This window comes from Tribolium madens, unplaced genomic scaffold, assembly GCF_015345945.1.
Source record: "Tribolium madens isolate multiple individuals breed KSU strain unplaced genomic scaffold, Tmad_KSU_1.1 Scaffold_97;HRSCAF=244;Tcas5.2_LG3a, whole genome shotgun sequence".
Classification (NCBI taxonomy): domain Eukaryota; kingdom Metazoa; phylum Arthropoda; class Insecta; order Coleoptera; family Tenebrionidae; genus Tribolium; species Tribolium madens.
In genome coordinates this window covers 7,710,936-7,735,632 of record NW_025401069.1, presented here as the reverse complement: position 1 = coordinate 7,735,632, position 24,697 = coordinate 7,710,936, and the positions used below count along the sequence as shown (strand labels likewise).

The following is a 24,697-nucleotide window of genomic DNA, read 5'->3' as shown; positions in this document are numbered from 1 at the left end:
TAATTTGAACATATCTAAAGTTTAAAATAAAGACTATTAATGTTCGATAAGGTTTCCTTGGTTTAGTTGAAAACCTTGTGAATGAACCCTTCACATTTGTTAAACGATAGCAAGGTCTCTAGTTCAGCAATGAATCAGAACCCCACGAGGGATCGTCGCATCCATCTTCACCCACCGTGTCGTCGTTACAGACTTCTTTAGTTTACAAGCCAGCGGGACCATGAAGCTGCTTGAGTCATTGCCACAATGAGACAAAAACTTTATTCTGATTTGTTTCCAATAAAACAAACATCACTAATCAATCTCTTATTTAATAAATCCGAATAAAACATTCAATGCGATAAAAAATTCAAATTTATTGAAATTTATGACTGACTGAAACTGTTAGAAAAGAAAAGTACAAAAGGTAAGTGAAAAATGTGAAAAGCCGCATATTTTCTAACCAAAATCTGAATATTCTTTGAGCCGCAGTCGCATTTTGTTATGAGCATGCAGGATTATAAATTCGCATTTTTTGTATTTAATTTTGTATGAAAAAAACTGAATGTTGAGTCAGAACTGCGTGAAATTATTCGGATACATTGAGGCTTGTATTCGGGCCTCCAGGTAGAGCGTTTTTACGACAATTTGGTTTAGCTCTTTATTACAGCGCGATTAACAGAATGAAGAGTCCTCAAGGGATCGTAATCGCGACAGTAATTAATAATATCGCGTAAAATACGACCTAAGCGACCTAATCCCTTCACGGCTCATGCTACTATGAAATCGACAATAAATCTATCGAGTGATAAAGCGCAGAGTCGAAACAAATTTGCAACAAGCAAGCAATAACAATAGAGTGAGTGATCCGGCAGACTGTGCACGGATCCGGAACTTGTGATTTATGCGACAATAGGATATATGACGTCAGGGCACTTCCTGTGACCGGTACTAACGTCATCTCAAAATGCAAAAACATGCACGGATGGCACTTAGAGATTGTTCGGTGTTCGACTCAGCCCTGATTTATTTTCTTTGGCATCGATAACACTCCGATTTTTCTACTTTACTAGCGCATTGTAAAACGAATTCCTGAAATTTAGTGCGATGGTGTTTATTTTATTGGCGAATTGTATTCGAAAACAACAGTCTTTTCAAATTAATTACTGCGATTGGGTAATAGCCAAAAAGATTTATTTGAAATAATTAAGAGAAGGGAGTGCCAAACTATTATTGTATTAAATTTTATTTTGCAACTAAGTAGTTCACAATTTACGCAAAATATTTATGTTATTTCGGTGGAATTTTGCCATCACCCCTGTTTAAGAAGACGGTCGCAAGTTAATTAAGTGGAGAAAATCAATAAATCTTTTTTACCCTCTAATTAACTTGCTGAATAAATAGACTGCAAAGATTATCACAGAGGTGGCTGATATCCTCACTTCACTTTTTATGCTTATTTTTCACCCAAGCAAGAAGAATTTTTTATACTTACAATAAGAATACCACTTTCACTACAATGTATCTGATAAACAATAGTAACAAAATTAAGTTTTGTTTATAAAAAATATGTATTTTCGATTAATTAACGACAAAAACAAGTTGCATTATTTTAATGAAAGAATTCTTTTGTCTTATTAATAAATACTGCTTAAAAACTGCAATTAATTCACTAACGGCTTAGCATCTTTTACACATCAACTAAGAGCTTCAAAAACATTTCTGTTTTTATTTACATCAATATTAAATGTCCATGGCAAATTATGATTTTGCTAAAGTTTTAATTGAAAAATGATTTGGGCTCAAAGCTTTACGAAATAATATCTTTTTTGTTAAAAATTTTGTTGTGTGAATTCTCTTTGATGTATATGCTCATTTAAATTAACAGATATATGATCACTGAAATTTGAACGCACATAAGGCCAAAACGAGCGTTCATGTAATTTATTTCTAAACGATAAAAATAAAAAACAAAAATTATAGGTTGCAACAAGTTTAACAACAACGATCAATAAAACTCTGTCTTTTGTCTGATAATTTAAGATGGTTATTTAAAGTGGACCAGTTTTTTTACTAGAATATTCGAGTTCTCTACTGTGTACTGTATTATTCAGTGGTTGAAAGGGTTATGACTTTGAGAGCATTTATTACTCTGTTTTGTAAACCTTTCCGGGAGACTGATGCTGTCGAATTAATATTATTTTCCTGTTAAGCATGAAAAATTTAAGCTTTGTTTTTACCTAGCGTTAGTAACATGTAAAATTTGCACAAAATGCTGACAAATGGTAAGCTTTCAGCTTAACTCATGTAGACAATTGCATTTTAAGATATGAACATAAATATCAATAAATAAATGTTAAGTGTGGTATTTATTGAGTTGTCTCCGGTCACTGTTTTAAAATTAAAACAGCATTAGGTTTGGGACTGATACGGTGGACTGATATGCACTAAATCAAAGCGATTGCTCGACGATCCGGCCATTAAAGTTGAGTTAAGGGCCAGGCCCTGCATGAGAATTGGCCGTAACAGGTCTGCTTAATCAGCGTGTCATTTAATTTTAGACGATATAAAATTACTCTAGGGTAACACTTAACGCGTGCGAAACACAAAACCCTGTACATTTTGTCGTAGCTACTACATTACGGCTAGTTAGTCATGCAAGTTATGCTAAGTATGTGCGTAAGTTGATGTGAGTACAGTTGTAAAAGCTCACGTTCAGCTAGGCGACAATTTCCTCGTCCGTCTACACCGGAACAATTAAATTTGTCGCTTGTCTTTGTGCTTTAAATGCCAGAACACAGAACAATTAGATTTGTTGAATTCTTTGTCTTTCCGTTGCGTGCTTTCTTCAACCGCACCTAAGAAAATTCTGTTGTCATCGAAACCGCTTTGTGAAGAAAAACACGCACAAGGAGACAAGATGTGGTAGAAAGGTGACATCTTTTATTTTCGAACTTGGAACGCCTTTGTTGAATACTTGTATCTACTGGGTGTTGTAATTAACGCACAGATGTGCGTGGGATTGATAATTTTATCAACTGAGAATTAGGTTGTTATAAAAAACTAAAGACAAAAAATTGCATAAATTTATATGTATTTTATTTTCTTAAACACTACAAGTTACTAGATCACGTAGTAGTTAGTAAAAAGTATTTTGTTTTAGAATATCGGATTAACTAAAAATGTTTTGGTCTTCAAGCGGTCGAAAATTGCGCTTATAGCAACGGTTGAAAGTTTTTTTTATAAACGGAGATAAAATACTTCAAGTCCTAGGCGTTCATATGTCTGCAGGGGCGGCTCGACCGTATTATTAAATATGAAGTCATTTGAAGCATTTCTCTCGGTGAAATCATCAATAGTTTACACGAATTATTTAATAATTAAATTATTTACATTTAAATAAATCTCAAAAAGGCAAAATAACGAAACTATTACCCAATATTTAACAGGTCAGGTGGTGCAACACGAGTCGCCCATGGGCATGGATGTCAAAATTGTCAAAATCAAAAATAGCGAGATGGCCGTTCAACGTTAAAAAGTAAACATAGTACTTTTGTGGTCCGCTTGAAAATAGTAAAATAGTATATATCATGCAGAGTTTTCTCGCTTCACTTGGGCTTCAATCTCTGGGCTCGGCTTTTTCATATTGATATAATCTACTATTTAGAGCTTGCAGTGAAATACTAAATACACTTTTTCTTATTAAAGTACATAATTGTAAAATAAAAGTATTTTTTTTATTATTAACTTTTATTTTTCTTACATAATAAACAGCAATCCAATCTCTTTTCACTGAAAACAAAAGTGAAAAAGTGTTAAAGAGATAGAACATGATTTATATAGACTTTAGGGCCGCCTCCAAAAAGTTAAAATGACCCTGGGAAAACTTCTCGACGATTTTGATGAAGGTTGGCAGCAATGAATCATTTTATTGTAATTTAAACCAACAGTGCAACATAATCCAAAATTCTATCTAAAGCGTTTTTAGAATCAATAATTTTCATTTTTTTTGATTATAACTTGTATTTTAAGCTTTTGAATTTCGTTAAAATAGCAATAGCAATATTAGGTACATATCATTTTGGTACGAAACTTTAATTCATTCTTATTCAAAGTAGGAAAACTAAAAAAATTAATCATAAAATTTCATCTAAATCTTGTAAAACCCCATTAATTACAATGTTTATCTACCATCACCTGACCTACAAAAGTTTTTTTAACAGTGACAAGGTTCCCGTGAAATTAAACGGATTGTTATCGTTAAGAAAAAAGTTAATGGAAATTGTTGAGATTAGCTAAGATTACATGGAGCCCATCATTTTATTATTTTGAATGAAGACTGGAAGCTTTTTTAATCATTCCATTTATGGAATGAAATTTACGGAACATAAATAATTTTTTTTCAGATCTGACACTAAATCGATAAACAGTAATCACAGAACTCTTGTATCTCCGACAATAAATATCAAATTTTTGCATCAATCAAGAAAATGTGAATATTTTTAGCCTCGGTATTGGATACGAAGATGATAGATTCGCGAGTGAACAAACCTCGGAATGTTTGCTGGAAAGTTCACAGTTTGTAAATTACTACAGCAGATGTGATGATTATAATGGGTAATGGAATAATGCAGAGCTAAACGAAACCGAGATTCGGCAGCACTGCTTTAGCACAACTTGAATTGCATTCATCGATTTGCCGCATTACCTTTCGTAGATCAGTCCTTTCTTCATCTGCAAAGAAAATCATCAACTCGATGTACTCTGCAACGTGAAATAACTCGGATATCTTAAAAAGTACCCACTTCTCTCCTTTACGTAATTTACTCATATCTAACCGAGCTTTGGCTTCCTGAATAAACGGGAAATAAGCTAAATAGAATCTTTCGGAGAATTTTAATTAAAGCAGGCAGTTTCTTTAAAAATTAACCAAAGCACTAAGTGGAATAAAGTGAATACTTCGCATGTTTGTGCAAGAATTTTAATTTTTAAATTTTTACAAACACTGCTGTGATATTCCAATTAATATGTCGTCTGGTAATCATTCCAAAGTAGATAGGAAATGATTTTATCCTCGTCTCTGGCGCTAGCTCGTGACGCATTCTCTAAGTTGCTGAGGTGAAGGATTTATTGCTGAAGCACTATAAATTCTAATTCACACCTAACTCGGTGCTGTTTCGCACTGAAAGGGCAATTTGTAATTTGGTTTGGATCAGTGGACGGCGGTTTATTTAATTATCAGGTTAACATGGTACTGTATCATAAACCAAAAGGTCCACATATGTTAATTTTTAAATAATTATGCATGAACTTACTTGACTAATCTAAATAAATGCCTAATTAATGAGAGGAGTTTGAGTTAAATAATTTTCTACGTAAAGATTCCCCAGAGTGCGTGCATATATGTCTCGGTTAGACATCTGTTATTTATTAATCAAGTCAGTTACGTGAACTCTATTCAAATTTGTTGGAAACTAAATACACAACGCATTTATGAAAGTTCGTCAGTATTTAGTTTTGACAAGTTAGATACACATCAAGCTCACAAAGTAGAAATATGGCAGACAAATTTATTAGAATAGTTTTATTGAGCTTATCAGGGAGAAATTTTAAAACTGTAGATAATTAATAACAACATACCATATGAAAGTGTAGGTTCACATTACAATGTTGAGTTTTAAATGAAAAAGCCTGGTGATAAGCTTGATAAATTATTGACGTTATGTTTAAATAAAATTAAGATTGTATTTTGCTAAAAATTATAACATGGCTTATTGACCATTCACATTAATTGAGAATGGATTGAATTACTCTCCAACAGCATAACGCAATAATTCCCGTGCTCTGCTTTGTCGTTCTGTTCTCATGAGACTACAATTTCGTTATATCAAGTTCGATGACGATAGATATTATACAAAGGCATATTTGAAACGATTGTGGTACAAAGTGAGAGGTAATTTTATTATTCCACATATTCACAGTAGCGATAAAACAGCCAATATATTAATTTATTATAGTGACGCTTTATTGCACATGTACAGTAAATTAACTAAAAAGTAGAACAATAATTACTACACTAGAAATATTAGGTATAGTGAATACAAAAAATACAGTTTGACATTTTTTAATTGAATTGTTTGTCTAAAAGTATCTTGAAAACTGTGGCAGCTCGTATTAGGTCGTTGCAATATAGGGTTTTTTATCAATTATTCTCAATTATCTTAAAGTTGTTAAAATCAATAAAACTTAAATGTAGTGTGTTGTTTGTTTCGTTCGTTTTCAATAAAAATGAAAATGCTTTGCAAACTTAATGATAATAATTAGAAAATAAAAATACAAATGAATAAATGTCTTGTATAGACGCAGCAACAGTTCTAATTGAATTTCGCCAACTTCATTATCCAATTACGTTAATTTTCATGAATAATCTGTACCGTTAATTTGTTCATTAGTTTCGTAACTCAATTAGCAAACAAAAAAATATCTAATGGAATGCAAATTCTTAGCATCGTACTGAATGCTGAGCAGCCTCTTATTGTATGTAACTACACACACAAACATTGTTTATCGAACAAATCGATTACCTGGATTGAATTTCCTGTCAATAATGGTTACAAAAAACCTAATAACAAGACAAGTATGACATGTTATCAAAGTAAGTTTTCAAAGTACATTCGACACATTCTAAACAACTTGTGAAGGTTCTTTATACATACTTAGGTATGTATTGATTTTTAGTTTGGTGACTTTGTTTTAACTTGACATATAACAAAAATATTACACTTGTAACAATGACTTTGCAGATTTTGTTAAATATATTTATTAACAGTTGTTAATTTGTTTTTAATAATTCACGCTTTTCTTCTACTAATTCCAAGCTTACCTCACGTTGAATTCTTCACGTAGCGATTATTTGTTTGGGTATTTCTGGGCGTTTTGTATCTCATTGTTTGTAGGCTTTGAGATTATTGAAAACTTCTCAAGAGTACAATCCAGGAGCGAAATAATACAGTAACGATCGTCGTTCTTCCTGCGTTTGAGCCTCAGTATTGTTATTGTAGACCCGATAATGGCACAATGTGGCGAGCCCCTTTATACTTCAGTGAGTGGCTGCTTGCTCGCCTTGGCGGTACTGTGGGCCCGCTTGCAAATGGAATTGTAATGTGATTGCACTTTATTCTATCGATATACAACGATATACAACGCTTTATTGGCCCCTTTTGCACAGGACTGCTATAACTGATTGCCATTCTCGGATAATAATAGATTTTGATGGAGCATACACTATAATACGTTTGTTTGATATTGCTTGTGTCTTAATAACCATATTCGAATATCGTGTCCCGAATCAACTGCAAAAGCAAATAGTACCATCTATTTTTCTTGTAATAAAAATGTGACCATATTTTCTATAATTTAAGAATTGTATTCAACTAATTTAAGCAAAGAAAAAATCGAATTTTACCTAGCATGTACAATGCAATTTGCGGTTGATACATTTTACTTTAATTTTTACTTGTGGATGATATGTTTTATTTGAGTATGGACAGTGGAAAAAGGAACGTTTTAATCCAATTTAACGCTTCACTGAACTTTAAAGAATTTTTATCCTAAGTAGATTTTTACAAACTATCTGGGTGAAAATGCCAATGGTATTAAATTCCCTATTACTTTTTACGATTATAATTTACCTCAAATAATTGATATTACATAAATTTGTTTCAATTTGAGATAACAAATAATGTTTTTGGATATATACATAATTATATTAATATAAAAGTCGGAGTAAGTAATTTTTGGATTCAAAAACAAGGGTCGCTAAAAAGTATGGATACAGTTAAATATTATAAAAACTATTTATCAAAACTTATTGAAATTTGGCATATGCTTAAACGTATTATAAATTCCATCGCCTCAGATGTTTATCAAACTTGTTTTTTTTTAAACGTCAAGAAGGGTCAGATATTTTTAAGAAGAGCATTATTTTCTGAGTTCTGTCCTGTAACACATGCGCATACCTTATTTAAAATGTAATTTTTTTATCTTCCTCTATCGTTATCTCTTTTCCGCCTGAACTTGACCAAAAAATAAGTAAACTGTTTCCCAAATTTCAATGTGCTCTGCTAAACCGTTCTGAAAATATTTAGCTGTATCCATATTTTTTAGCGACCCTGTATGTAAAGTTTGTGTGGAAAAGCTTACTAGCACTACTTTGGGCATTTCTATTTACGGTTTTGTCGTTAGACTTTACTAATTTAATCTATGTCCAACAATTTGTTCAACCGGACCAAACTTGGTCACATCTGGTGCGTGCGAAACTCTATAATTTTGCATTAATTTGCTTTCTCTGTTTTAATGAAACAAAATAAAAATTACCTGTTAAAACCACAGGTTTTATAATTCAAGCTAAAGCTACACTTTTATGATTAAATGAAATGGAAACATTAAATATGTATTTAAAGCAGTATGAAATAAAACTTCAGGTAATTTGAGAGCGTTCGCGAATCAATTTTATTTCAAAATAAATAAAATACATATGTTTTAGTAATTTACTTAATCTGTAAATCGTGGTGATTAATTTAAATTAAAATTTGAGAATCTAAATTTAATTTGTTTTAAATAACAATTTTAAGGATGAGTAATTAAGATAATATAAAAAACGTTTTCAAACAATAAACTGACAGAAACTGAAAGCAATTTTTGCAAATAGCCGCTTATTTTTCAAAGCTCTCGTTAAATATAGCGGGAAGGTAATAAGTATTTCCCTGGGTAAGTATATCATCAGCGCGTGTTAAACGAAGTTTGGCTTAATTTATGAAATATTAACATATAAATGTCTTCTGAGTATAGTACTCGGCGAATGACTTTGCAAGGCGAAAATAATTTTCTTTCATTATAATATGACCTTCATTCAATTTACAAATTTTCATAAGTTATATGTCGGCATGATTTTTTCCAATTTGGCTCGACACTCAAAACCGTGCGAAAATGTATTAAAATTGATATAAACAAAGCACACATTATTTCCTTCAATTTCCCGGCGGCGGCAACACCGCCTATCAGCTCCAGGAAGCAACTATATTAAATCCACCAGGACAGAATTGATGCTAAATTTTCACCTCGTTCCCGGTTATATCTTCATGATTAACCAGCCTATAAATTTTTCCTCTCTGCTCTTCGTACTTTTTTCATTTATTCTAACATATAGATTTATTTTACATCAACAGGGAACCCTTGTCTCTGTTGACATCTGTGTCGCAGATTTGTATTTATTTTGATAATGGAAGTTCGAGCGTGAAAGTGATGTAAATTTCGGTAATAAACATTTATTTACGTTCAACCGTGGAAGTTGCCAAGTGAGAAACGACCTGCTGATTCCTGCTCTGAAATTTCGACCTCAACCATCCTGCCATGAGCGTATAATGGGCAGGATCCAATTGCATTTTCTACATTGTTATTTTATTTTTTAAAGCGTTCTCTTTGCCACTATATCATTGTTGCTCGTATGATTGTATTCAAAAGTGATGTATTGCGAGCTCTCACACCGGATCAAATGCAGAGCGACAAAATATAAATAACACAAAACCCTTTTTGTGAGTGTCAACTCAAATCTGGAGACAATTTTTTTTGCAATAAATAACAATCCAAAACTTTCGGCGAAAATTCAAAGACCAGAACGGGCTAAGCTCTATTTATTACCCTCATTAAAATGTAATGAACTGCTTATTACTTTAAACATTTTTCTTTTTCTTTGCATAATTTGTCTCCATGCACGCATGTTTTTACCACGTTAATAAGTGTCCATATTTTACCGTCTGCATAATATATTGCAAGGTAATTTTACCTGTCTGAAACATTTAAGAAAGATCAATTTGTTGTGTTATTTTAATTCAAATAAAAACTTGTTTTCATGATTAATGTCTTTTGTTTTTAAACATAAAATTGAAATTAAACCCGGCGCATCCACCATAATTACTTTCCAGGACTGAATTATTACTATGCGGATTTTGCAAAAACTTGAATTTATTAATCAAATACGTCACAAATAAAAACAGAGCAATTATTTGTAATTGCAGCAAGCAAAATTTATTCATTGGTTTTTTACTATTCATCATATTATTTTAGTTTAACTCGGCACATACACCATTATGTGTATATTTTCAGTAAATATAATTACTGAAAAAAAGGTCAAATATTAACATTTTTTATATTTTTTAATTAATATTCATAAACAAATTTATTGGTTTAGTGTGATTTGCATAATTAAAAATTAATTTATTCAGTTCTCATCGGCTTTTTCTACACTTATTCTAGTTGTGAAATGCAACTAGAACCTATTTGCACGAAAGAAACATAAAGTTATATCGTCTATAGCATTTTAGCGTTCATCATTTAGAACACTTTGCTTTAAAGTTTTAATAAGCATTCACTTACATGAATTGAATCGCGCAGAAATTTATAACTTACCTAATTGGTATTTGTATTATTCAGTATCAATAAAAATACTTATTTATAAATTTTGGAGATTTTGGGATTAAAAGATTTGAATAAAATTAGGCTTGTTATACCGCCTGGGGTGGTGCTAAGTCATTTTCATTGAAATTGTGTTCAAAAATTTAATTAAGCGGAGTTAAGAAAACGTCTGAAAGCGATCTTGGAGGCGATCAAAAGTATAAGTCGTGCAAAATAATCAGCATAAATTTATTAAACTACTTAAAAGTTTTGAAGAAAATGGGTTTTAAAGAACTTGGGGAATAGTGAATTGTTTACTTGGAGCGACCGTCATTGTCCACTAGAAACTTGTCGAAACTAATACAAAAGATACTAAATATAAATCACATGTGTATAACAACAAAGCGCATCAGCAAAATACATTGCCTCAGGCCCTCAAGCCTTTAGAAACTTTATAACAATGTTGACTTACGAACTTCTCAGCTTCATTCAAAAAATAACTTCGGAGACGAGGAAATTTATTCCCTTGCGTATATGCAGGGATGACATCTTTTTAATGCTCTCAAATATATTCATGAAATATGCTGAATTTAGGAACTCTGAGGTATCAGGTGTGACTAGCAGGAAATGCAAGCGTTCAAGAACTACCACATTAATATTCATGTCGACAATTTTTAAACCTTTCACGACTAAGATCACTAACCTCGACTGAGGTTTTATTGTGCACTAAATGCTTTTTTTGATTTACACTTATTAAAATACTTTGTCGTTTTGAATATATTTTACTTCATTTCCGGTCACAAATCGAATAAAATTTCTGAGTTTTATCCTGAAATAATATGTTGCTGAAAGCTTTTACGTTACGCCATTTTCACGGTGAAACATGTCGATTCTTATACACTTTACGCTTATTTATCCAATATTTTCACGTGATTGGGAGTTGTATCTACGAACGAAGCTTGTCACATGTTATCATACCTGCGAGCTATTAACCGAAGTCTGCTTTCTCTTTGTTTTTCTCAAAGATTGTTTTACGTTAACAGCACCAAGCTGTCTTTGAATATTGTTATAAAAAAAATTGTATATTTTTTTTCTTTGTTTTTTTAGTGTTTTTACATTGACAGCATCAACCTATTTTATTATTATAGCATTTTTATACAGGGTTTTCTATAACTTCGCTCCAGAGAAAAATGCCAAAACAGATAAGACACTAGGAACATGAAAAAAAAGTTAAAAAAATTTTAACACATATTTTTCTACATTGTGTTTTTTATGTCTATTTAATGTTTCTTGTAAATGTTTTTTATAATTATTCAGTAAAGTTAAAAGTGGCAATATAAAACACAAATAACGTTAAATATAGTTACAATTCAGGATACAACTTTTTTGTTCTCTCTACTAAGATCCTGCAACAAAAAAACACGTAAAATTATTTTTTCAAAAAAAAATAAAGAGGGTCACAATAAAAAATCCTCGTAATTTCGAAATTTTTATAGATAGGATTTTTTTAACATTTTTTCCATGTTCCTGGTATTTTCACTTACTTGGCATTTTTCTCTGGAGCGCGAGTTTTAAAACAGCCTGTATTTTAGAGATAAAAATAAAATACTATTTTGCTTTGTTTCATTAATGGATTTGTGATTTAGAGAATAATTAAGCATTAAACATATCGTTTACGATACGCATGGTTTTGCATGTTTGTAAAAACTGCTTGTCTGAAAATAAATGATCAAGTAAAGCAATCCTTTTGTAACACAAAACAGTTTAATTTTAAATCATTTACACGTGATCTAAACTCTAAAATAATATTTTATTTTTAGATAAAAGTTCGTTTGAAACATTTAAACAAACATACAACACTATATGTATGAAGTAAAACTAGTATTTTTCAGATCTGTTATTAATTAATAAACTATGTAAACATTTTTCAAAGTGGAAAATGTATAATGCATTTTGATTATTGCATCAATATTCTCACTGATGGCAATATACAACATGAAACTTCATTTTGCCGTGCAATGTATGAACTTTCTCAATTTCCGTATTTCAAGTCAAGTGCATAGTTGATATAACTATTAGCTAGTATCAAAACTTATTTCGATAAGAAGTTATTTGACTCGAATAGGGTCATCTAAAGTAACGGTCAACCGATTATTTATCACTGTACAAAAATGGGATAAAAAACGTTATCTTGTGGTATGCATATTTTTACTACTTTCATATTCCTACAATCTTTTAATCAAAATAGAATTTGCTTGACACATTACTCCTTACTTTTGTGTCACAGACGAAAAGATGGTTATATAAGCTACAGATAATATGCTTATATTTCATTCCTCAATGCTCACCAGATCCTTTTTTAATTTTCAATTTATTACAGATTACTTAATTTACGTTCTGGTTTTATAATTAATTAACTTGTAGAGATTATTTAAGAACATTTCTGAAACACGCAAAATTCTTACCCTAATATTAAAAGGTCGAAAAGTTATTAAAGCTTGCATAAAATTTAATATTAATGCTCTTTCATTCAAAGCTTAACGGTTTTGTCTCTGTTCTTCTAATGGAATTCTTTCCGATGAAAAAAGACAAAAATATTGGCTTACAATAATTCTTATTCAGCCAAAAAACTACATTAGAATATAATTAAATAATGAAGTTTTTTTATGCGAAATTGCGAATTTTTAGGACACTTTTGACAATTTCGTATAAATCATCAAACTAAATATAAATCCGCTACATGTTTTTAATTTGACGAAAAATTCGTACATTACGATTCAGGAAGGAAAAAGCTGAGGATAAGTCAAAGCAGACGATAAAACTCAATTTTCAATTGATTTTGCAATCAAGCTTTAACCCCACTTGCAGCCACCCTACTTGCAGCCCTTTGACCTTAATTAAAACACAATCCAAAGAGACTAATTATTCTACCAATCCTAAACATGAAATTCTATTTAACTTTCTAATAAAGCAACATTTTTAAGTTTTGTTTTTAGTGTTTCTTAAAAAAATATTAATTAAAGAAAGATGACGGTGAAAAAGTAAGACGTAAGATGCCACATAGGCTAATTAAGCGAATTAAAAAGGATAATGGCAGTGAGTGCAAAAACAGGGGCGTGATGCGAATAGACTTGGTCTAATGGATCAAGTGGTCTGAGGGGAAAGTCATAGACGATGTACGAGCTTTCGACCCTCTCATTGTTTTTTTGACGTTTCTTTTTTTACCATTTCAAGAAAACAAGGGAAATTGGTCATTACACAGTCTATAAAAAATTGGGGGTTAAACGACTTGGCTTCACAAAGCAATTAAATAATCTTTTCACCCTATTTTTACGTGATAAATGTGTTACGCAAGTCGTAAATAGCTTTTTTACAATAAAAAATGATAAAAAATTGGATAAAAATATATTTTCAAAAAAACAAAAGTATTCAGAATTAATATAACCTCAAATATAGAACATAACTTAACTGCCTCTAATTACCTTTTTTTTTTCTTCAATTTTAAATAAAACTGGTTTTTGTAGCAAAATAGTATATTGCAAGGAGACTGGAAAATATGTATGTGATTACTCCGAGAAGTCAGATTATTATTAGATAGAGCACGAGGGTTGATAAGAAAAATCAAAAAAAAATTTTTTAATGTTTTTACTGATAAGGCTTACCTTTAGTGCATAGACTTTTAATAATTTTTGATATCGATTTTTTGAAAAATTTTAACAATCAATCATGCTTTATATCCAGTTTACAAGAATAAAATCGTTGTTCTAGGAAGTCTCAACTTTTCATGTGGTTCGTTGGAAACACTGAAACACATTCTGTTCGAATGTCTTTCGCTTAACATTAATCGCCTTAAAACCTTACTTGCAGAAAACAATACAGTTTCGACATGAATTTAGGATTATTATCTACTAGTAACGTTAAAAAGTTTAAACCTATTTTTATTTGGATTAAAAAAATTGGTCTCTCACTTTAGATCTGTTTAACTTATTTTTGTCCTTTGTAATCACTTAAATGTATCTTTTCTCTGTTTGTCAAAGGGTCGTCATGAAAGACCATTTGACATGAATATAAGTGTCCCTGTTTGATCGGTTAGGGTTTTCTTTATTAAATCCGAGTGTTGCTAAATATGTTTGATCTATTTTGACTGACTTCTGGTTTACTCATATTATTCTTTAAAGAAAAGAGATTGAGATGGCCAATTGGCAAAAAACCTTTATTTAATTTTAGAGAATTGTAGTACATTAATTAACAAAAACAATGTATTCATGGTGTATAGAAATTTTTTTGAAATTACCAACGACAGCTTTTTTTACAAATATAAATTTATTTTTAATGATTTACACAATTTATAAAAGCAAAGTGGATAACGACGAAAAATTCTTTGTAATTGTGTTTTTAAGTTTTCGACAATTTTCTATAAACAGGTAAAACATTCTTGATTTGTAAATTAACACAAAAACCATAATACCTTTAATAAAATCAGTCAGTGCATGCATTTTGGTGCGGTACACGTTTGAGTGATCTATTGTGACTTGTAAGCCATGAAAATGCATCAGCGGCATTAGAACAACAAAGCTCGTATAATTTTATGAGAAACAAATAAAATGCACTTACTGCAACTTTGTATCTCTACAAATGCAACCGAAGAATTCGATTTGGATAATGTACTTTACTATACACGTGTATGTACTCCTAATTAAAAAAAGGTGATGATAAACCACACACAATGCTATGATATGATATTACATATCATATCAGTAACTTGAAATAACTTCCTGCCGGATATTAAGATAAATAAGGAGCCTATAACGTTAACGTTTTGTTGCAGTTCCGCCACAACGGCCCCGAATAGAATACAATGGCACGCAAGTCCTCCCCGGTCACAACTTGACCGCTCTCCACGGTGAAGTGGCCGTCATTAAATGCGTATCGCACTACGGAAACCCACCACCTGTACTTAAGTGGTTTTTGGGTAAGTCTTAAATTATAAAGAGTAAAGGTTAATAGTTTTTATTGTTACACTGATCGTTTGTGTTTTCCGGCAAGCCGATCTTGATTAGATATTGTGCCAAGAAGTCGGTTTCAAATAATTAGCCGAACCAATTTGCAAACAAATGGGCTGGGGTCTGAGCTCGTTCATGAACGCAAGTGTTTATTTACAGATCAGCATGAAATTACGCCGACGAAGCAACAGACCAACACCACGGAGCTGGATAACCCTAGGACATGGTTGGCACTATCGGTACTTGAACTCACCATCTCCAAAGAAAATCACGGAAAAACTCTCAGATGTGTTGCGGTGCATGAATCATACTCAACCAAGTCGAGCAGCATAGAAGTTAGATTAGACGTAATGTGTAAGTATTACAAGGAATAACCCTTTTAGCTTCTCAGGCAAATAGAGATTTATGTTTGGGTCTCTGCAGGAGTTATCCACTAAGCATAAAATATTTATTTTTAACTAATATAAAAAAAATGCTTTTCGATTAAATCAATTACTCATGATATCCTAAAATATATAAGAAACGTGTGTCTATGCTTCCATGCGGTTAAATGTTATGTTCAACAATGAATAAATAAAAAGAACCTAATCAACAAATCCAACCGCAAAAGACAAAATTTTGACCTGTTTCAAGGAAACTTTTTATTAATTTATTTTTTGTCCAAATAACCCTTTTTAAAAATTTTTTGTTTAATTAAATTGGTTTTAAGTTTTAAACCAAAAAAATTAAGCCAACAAATCTAATGACTATTTGTAATTGTTAAATCGATTTCCAAGTTGAATTATTACACCCGTTTAAAATTTTAATTATTTTTAAACCTCGAATTATACAAACTTTCAATATTATGTTATTTGTAACATTGGCTTTAATTTATTTGAAAAAAAACCTTTTCTGTTAAATTGTAATTTCATTAATTTCGTTTTATAAATTTCCAACCACACAGTTTACTGCATAAATTAAAATATCATATTGTTTAATGGAAATAACAATAATTCTGGAGAAAGTTAATAACGAATAAAACTGTTTTTACCAGAAATATTAATTAAATATTAATTAATTAACTTTTTAAATTAGCAAATTTAATTAGAATTATTACACTTAATATTCTCGAAAAAGCAGATTTAAACTTTAGCATTCATCTAGTAGAATTTAAAGACTCAACTACAGTGCGAAGCAAATCTTATTTTTTTATATTTATGAATCTTTGAACTTTTGTTTAATTAAAATTAATATTTGATTATGTAAAAACAAATCAAAAAATTTGGCAGGAGGGGCACACTGTGCTTTCAAACCCACGAAATTAAGCCCACTCTCCGCTTTTTAAGAGTCATTCGAACCTTCCTGCTTTTAATTTCTCTTGTAAGATGTTTGACGTTTGAATGTACTTTTTGTTCTAATTATAATTTAAAAGCTTTGAGATCGTTAGCTATACGCGAACTGAATTTGCTTGTAGCTGAATAGTACCTGATTGAAAGGCCCTAATTATGTCAAGACTTTAAAGACTGTTCAGATAAAGAATTAGCTTTCAGCGACTACTTCTGAAATTAGTCAATATGAAAATATGAAATTAGTCAATATGATTCAAACAAATCGCATCGTTTTAATGTTGTGATGTAAACGTTGTAAGAATGTGAGTGTGCTTTTGCTGATATGAGTTGAAGTAAATGCTAAACTTGAAAAAAGTGAGCTGCAGATTTCCATTGAAATGGAATTGCTTTTTTGTACATGACTCGAAGGAAGATTTATGTTTTGACGAATACTCTTTGGACTTGTATTTTGATTATATTTAATGCTATCACTAAGTAATTACACCCAAACTAATCTCTAATTTGATCCGTAATTTGCGAATCATGAGTGATTTATCTCGGTTTGCAGAATGAGCCATAATTGGTTCATGCAAAGATTAATGTCTTGTCGAAAGCTACCTCTGAAATGTTTTTTTCTTAAATAAACCCAATTTTTGTAATATTTCAATTTCGTAGATTAGTTTTTGATAAATTGTTATGGCTATTTGATTTTTCTTGTAGACAGAGTGGACGTAATCTTCATTAATTTAGTCTAGTTTTGGTTATTTAAATTCCAGAGTTAGATAGGTACCCAACTTTCAGTAATTATGAATAATAACTTCACCAAAGTGCTTTTCATGATTACAATTGTTGTGAGTAAAGCGGAACAAAATGTATAGATATTTGTGGGTAACTCTTTCATTTAATTAGGCAAATATTTGAAGTATGCGTAGCTCGGACTTGTTCAACCAGGATTTTTGTTTGTTTGACTTGTTTAATCATAATAAATGTACATACAAGAGGATGAATATAAAGCTTCGCAATAAAATTCGCATAAAACAAACCAAACACCAAGGCTCAATCTTGTACATTTGCAAATGAGAGTAGAGAAAGCACTGGAGATTGAATTATCCTCAAAATCGGAGCATTATAGAAAACAGGTCATGCATAAAAAACATTTCAATCGATGGATTCAGATCGTTTACAGAAATAATCCCAACGTGAACACGCAAACATTTCCCTATTTCAATATTTCAGATATCACAACCACAACTGAGAACAATTTAGTATATTAGCAAATCATAACCGAGCGTGCAGAGACTGAAGAAAGCTGCCAGCTCAATTCCATAATAAATTAAATGTGGACTAAAGAAAGCCGGAAAATTACTACATTTAAAGATAAAATATTTGGCAGACATAAAAACTGAAATTACACAAATACAATAAAAACAGAGCATGTCAATTAAATATTGTTTGTCTGGTTGTTTTAATTCTACCACACAATTTTTTATTAATTTGTATTTTGCGTGTTTTTCATTACTCCCTATACTTTACTCATGTTAACTAAAAAATATAAATGTCAATACTCCATTACGTGCCTTTCAATAACAATTACCAACTCCAACAAGGCTTTCAACGAACCATAGTTTTCGATTACACCTAACTGCATTCAAACTATATTTATAAACACTTATTTGAGCGTAATTAGTTAATTAATCTACTATTCTGTATTAACTTAAAAATAAATGAGGGAATAAATAACTAGTATTTCACTTAATATTACAACTCAAATTCTTTCTTTTAAATTTTGAATTGAATTAATTTTTACAGAATTTGCAGTTTATAAAATGCAGAGCACTATATCATGCCATTGGTTTGCATTTTCAATGTGAATGGAATGGAATGGAATAGTTATAATCCTAAAATTTGAAGTATCATTTATCTCATTTAAACCGTAACATCAAATTAGGTAACGTTTTATCAAATTCCCTGAAACACCAATAGTTAATCATTTGGTAAACGTGGATAACATATTTCAGCTTTCCAAATGAATGGAGTTTTTTACTCAATTTACTTTTCGTTGATTTTTATTCGGTATCCTCGTTTACGATTTTGGAAACACCTACACATTTAAACTCACTCAACCAAGTCAAAGCGTGGATAATTACACATTTTATACATATCGAAAAGGGCAACTTTTTAGCTGGGATAGAGAACACGAGCGATATTTTTTTAATAAAAAATGTTATTGCTTAGATAAACGGTTGAGAATATATTTTCAAATTTGTTTACCTATAAATTCAATAACTATTGCAATAAATTTCAATCACTCAAAACCCCACATTTGAAATATTAAATTTGTTGATATAGAATCGGTTTTGTGATACACAGACAAATCACCCAAACTCCGATTTTAAAGAAGGACCAGGAAAATCTTCACATCCGTTTATTTTATCAGTGACCCCATGTGGCAACGGAAATAAAGTCAGCAAAATAAAAATGACATATGTTCTTGCAAAATATCTTTTCATAATTTATTCAATACTTTCCTCCTGTGAATATTTGGAGTAGGCGTAATGACATATATTAAAATATTTGAAGTCTTTGAATAGGATTTTATTTTAAAATGAAACTGTGATGCAAAGCTTTGAAACTGTGTTGTACAACTAACTAGCAATTTAAAAGCAAAGTCGCGAAAGCAGCGAGCTTGCAATATTACGGTAGTTAGAGAGATTTGAGAGATCCTAACCATTAAATTTGTATCCGTAAAGACACAATTTGAATTTTATGCCTTTCTACTACTGATTTTACTAACACCGGTATTATTCACCTCATTTCTTATTTAACTCCCTTTGAATCATTTATTTTATACTGCATCCAGGCGGTTTATTTTTCGCCCAGTAACATCAAATACTCGCTTATTTGATTTTTTAAAATAACGGAGAAAATTTTTATGTAAACATCAACGTGGTAATTCCTGATTACATGCCCCACTCGGCAGGATTTAATTTTCAGATTAGAGAGTTTCATACGGAATTATGAAATTTTCCGTATTTTCATGAAGGAGTCACGTATTACCAGTAGTCAAAATTTGTTTTTGTTACTACAGCCTCATTTTTATTTTAATGGTTGTTAAGTTACTAGTTTCTCCACTAGTAAATTAAATAAAAATAAAAATAAAATAAATCTAAATTTTGCACCACCACCGTTGATTAATGATTAGTGATTACTATGTGCCATGAGCACGTCTTCAATATTGTAGTTTCGTGTAATTCTTATCATAATTTAAAATTTCTTGGGACTTACATTTTGTAGCTTATGTTTTTATTGTTTCCTGGAAAAAATGACTTGATATAATTATATAAATCTCCCTATACTCGGAAGGGTAAATTTTTTGATTTAGTGAGAAATGATGAAATAACTCCTTTAACCCGTAAATTGTTCATTTCAAAGCCGCTAGGCAAGTTCATTGGGTTTTATTGAATTAGTGTTAGGCAGTTGTGTGACAAACATTCGGTATGAGGCAGCGTAGATGTCTGATATAAATCCATTTACGTTTAGAAGGAAATATGGTCGGCTATCCCACGGATCTGTTTTTATCGCGTCCTTTGTGGTCTTCGATGTAAACAGCGATAACGGAAATCAAAGTCAGGGACAGCTGAGGGGGCGGCAGGAGTTTCAGTTACCGATTTTGCACAAAGACGAATCTGAGGAACAATCCGGTACATCATCAACAGATGTCTCTCTTGACGGTACAAATGTTCCGGCATTGTATTTATTGATGCGAGACCCGGAGCCGTGAATTTCTACACACTGAACAAATAATAACGTAGGCGGAGAGACTAGGGAATAAACTGGATTAATATGCCACACGTTGACAAGGGTGCTGTCCGGATTAGGCGACACCCCAACGCAAAAAGTATTTCATCAATCAAAAAACTACTTTGAATTTAAATTGCTTGTTTTTCGAAATTATTTTCCGATTCGTAGTGGAAATTGGCGCTTCGATGAGGCACGCCAATAATGAATTTTTTCGGTTAATTTATGGCATGCGAATTGACTGAATAAGTAACAAGTTCCGTTTATATTTGTGATAAACACATTTACATAAATTCCGATGTAATAAATCAAAGATTGCCCGGAATTTCGCTGTCAAATGCGGCGGAGGAAATAGTAAAGAAACTCATCGAAAACAAACATCCAATTCAAAGGATTTTAATTTATCTTGTCCAAATCAGTCGCTATTGTTCTGCTTTAAAACACTGCTTTATTTACACAATATTCGCTCCCTTCGAGCACATTCTCCAGACTAGCACACATTTCGCAATAAATGCAAATTCTAAAGTGTAACTTCATTACAGTTAATTAATTAGTTTTTTAAGCCCACCATTAAAGTGTTTGTTGACATACACATTCCACTTTCAATTTATTTTTATGTACAGTTTTTATTACACATCTTAAAATATTTCTACAGATAATTTGCTGGCAAAAAATTCTGCCAAAGTAAGCACTTTAGGAAAGCTTGATGTCAAAGTTGAAAAAGTGTTTATCGCATTTCAAATTAAGGTTGGTAGTATCCACGACAGCTAACTAAATACACTAGGTAGATACTAAAAAGTTTTAATTAAACGACAAATGCGCCAAAAAGTGTCCAGGATTTCCTTCCTGATGTGATAAGAACGTCGCTAAGTCTTCTTTGAAACTACTATGTCGAAACTTTTTGCGGCTCTTAAGTTGAGTTATAGTTTAGTAAAAATTCTTGAAGGATATTTAAATTTCCCGTTATTAAGTTAAAACGTAAACAAGAATGCCGTACATAAATTTAGATTAACATGCACTTTGAGTTTATTGACTGACAACTATTTAGGCCAGAAATGAGATGCATGAGCAAAATATTAGTTTATTTTTGAGTCGTAAATCTTTTTCAAATTATTGTTATATTTATGAATATTGCGTGTATCTATTTGAATACGGTTTTGCGTGTGGGTAGTTATATCTTTCCCAGGAGTGAATTCATTCCGCAGTGAGGAATAAAACTTGAATTCCATGTTTTATCCTCTCATACCAATTCAAGGGCATCAGATCTAAATAAAAAAAATCAAATTAATTCCTCTCGCAATATATTAACTCCTGTAATACACGAGTATTTATTAAAAAAAATAATAAGTACAAATTATTAAAACTCAATTCGATTGTGATTATAAATGCTATTCGGTTTTGTCGCCCATCTAGAATTGAATATTATAAAAAACTGTAACAGACTGTGTGTTTTTTTTTATTTTTTCTTTAAATTAATTGGCCTGAAACATCTTGGATTTGTCTTAAAACATGGAAAACATAAGTAATCCACGTAAAGCTTTCTTTAGACTAGCTTATTTGTGTTTATAAAAAAAGAGAATGTGGTTCAGATTTTGTTTTTCTGATCTCTGAGGAAACCAAACTTTACATTTCGAAATTTACTAAAAACTTTCTCCGACAAAGACACGAAAACGACATGAAAATCTCAAGTTGGGTGAAACTACAAAGAAAACTTAATATCGAAAATTTGTCGATAAAGCATCTTCTACGAACGTGTGCGTTTAGTTACTTTGAAAGTTTGAAAGATGTCGACTTGTTGCAGATGTTCCAGAGACCAGACTAGTGGGAATACCTACTACTGACATAGAAGACTTGAAAGACTCAGTAGCCATCCGATGTGTCGTCAGCGCGAATCCAAAAGCCGCTGTTGTGTGGCGACGAGAAGGTCAAAGTCAACCTGCGAGCTTGCAAGAATTATTACAATTTAGTCCTGCCATTAGACAACATTCAGGCCTGTATACGTGTCAGGCCCGGAATAAAGCGGGAGAATCCCAACCAATTAGGGTCCAAGTTGACGTCAAATGTAAGTCCTTTACAAAGTTTTAACTCTATTTGCAATAATCAAAAGGGTCAGTTACGTGTTTATTTATTAAAACAAATACCGTTTTTTTAAATCTCCCTTTGTTGGCAATGTTATTTATTAGACCGGTTTATTTACCAAAACCCTCTGCTAGCTGTATTTCCTTTTTAATGAAACCACTCTCATGTATGCTCTCTCTGCATTCCTCTGGCGTTTTGTCAATTAATTAAAATTGTAATTTATTATTTCTAAATCCGTTTCGCTAATCTCTCCGAAATTTATCTCGCAGTTTCCAACTTTTGTTAACGAGATGAATGCAGCTGTCAATGGAAATACAATCAGAAGCGGCAATTTTTAAAGCTTTTGTTCTTTGCTAATAATAGATATACGTACGCCTATGTCAATTTTGAAAAATAACTGATTTTGGTAGCAGGTGTCGAACGAAGGGATGTGATATGTTGCCCTCTGGATTGGCGGATAACATATCATCTGACAAATGTGCCCTGGGATAGTATTGCTTTCCACGTCAGATTATTTAGATACATATTTTAAGCTTGTAAAATATCTGAATACCTACATTACAAATTTACAAGTGTAATTAACATAATTATGCGAAAAGCTAGATTTATTCGTCTTTTATTAGTAAAATTTCTACCGTACACAGTTTTGTTAGTTCATTTCGCGAGAAAACTGTGGTATTAATTTATCTTTTGTAATGACCATATCTTTAAATAAAACTATGAAATATTTTTATTTATTTACAGTTTCATACTTTTTTCAAAACGTAGGCTAAAAAACTTGTTAAACAATTTACGCATAAAAACATTATAAAATATTAAGTAATTTTTGTGGAAATTTGTATAGTTTAGAAATTACTTCAAGAAAATCCTAAACAGAAAATTTTTACATTTATATTAAATACCCGATACGGAAAATTCTTATTACTAACAATTAGTGGATACGCTAAAAAATATTTTTATTTCTGTAGATAATAAAATTTAAGTAACAATGTTTCAGTTTTTGACTAATTTAAACCTTTCATTGACCTATTATTTATTATTAATTATTAACACATGGCTTGTTGTGAACATTTGGCAAAATTAAAAACAAAATACAGGTTACCTACCCAAGCATTAGTAATTGTGTGTAACAGGTGAATTCGCTTTCTCAAGGGAATAGTTAAAAACTTCCGATGGTCCATCTGTTTTAGCAAAAAACACACAAAGCTGTTATTTATTTCAACGACCATCGAGCATTTACAAAAGTTCTCTCTAAGCGGAGTCATAGAATATTGAACATTGAATGAAAAAAAAATCAAAAAAACCTTTGAGCTTTTAGAATAGAGTCTAACACTTTTTACTCTTTATAAATCCATTGACTTTATTAAATTTAACAAAATTTAAAAGTCAAGTTGTACCGTCTGTGCGTTTCAGTATTTTTACAATCCTATTACATCTTATGGCACTGTAGGGAGTTCATCAATTCGGTTACCGTTTAGAACTCGACGAATTGGCATTGTGTAAGCAATCTAGGTTTCGATTTTTCCTGATTTCAAGATTAATTAAATATACACAAAGCATGTTTTAGTTTTTTTTAAAAGGAATAATATTTTAAACAAAATAATACGATTTTTACAACTACTTCTTTCTATACGTACTAGAAAAAAAATTGCTTTATTTTAAAAGTTATAGAAAATGAACAATTCTGCAAAGCCGCCATCTCATATTTTTGGTGGCTTGAAACTCTGGTATTTTCGCTAAAAAAATAGTTTTTCAAAATGATTTTTACCGATAATTGGAGTGATTTAAAAAATGTATACTGTTGGCAGACCTGATAAAACAAAAATTTGACCACGAGATAAAATTTTTATAAGTGCAGTGTAATTACACAGTTATGCAATTTTGACTGCTGTAACTGGCGTACTTGCTACAAATTAAAATTTGAGTGCATGTTTATTTATTACAGCCGATCGTAAATGTTAATTTACAGCACAGTTAGATGACCGTTGGATTTTAATGTGTCCATATTTTATACAATTACATTGCACTTTAGACATTAATGTTTTATTTGATATAGGGTGTTGTAGGGCGAAGTGATAC

General features: G+C 31.2%; 1 protein-coding gene across 3 annotated transcripts in view; it reads left to right on the top strand.

The window, feature by feature from the left end:
- LOC123014409 (irregular chiasm C-roughest protein) overlaps positions 1-24,697 on the top strand; it is a 126,491-nt gene that overhangs the window by 76,480 nt on the left and 25,314 nt on the right. For all 3 annotated transcript variants that reach the window (XM_044413507.1, XM_044413506.1, XM_044413508.1), the window contains exons 4-6: positions 15,260-15,403; positions 15,594-15,788; positions 22,341-22,601. In XM_044413507.1, coding sequence (XP_044269442.1) covers positions 15,260-15,403; positions 15,594-15,788; positions 22,341-22,601 — 600 coding nt within the window. The remainder of the gene's footprint in view (positions 1-15,259; positions 15,404-15,593; positions 15,789-22,340; positions 22,602-24,697) is intronic.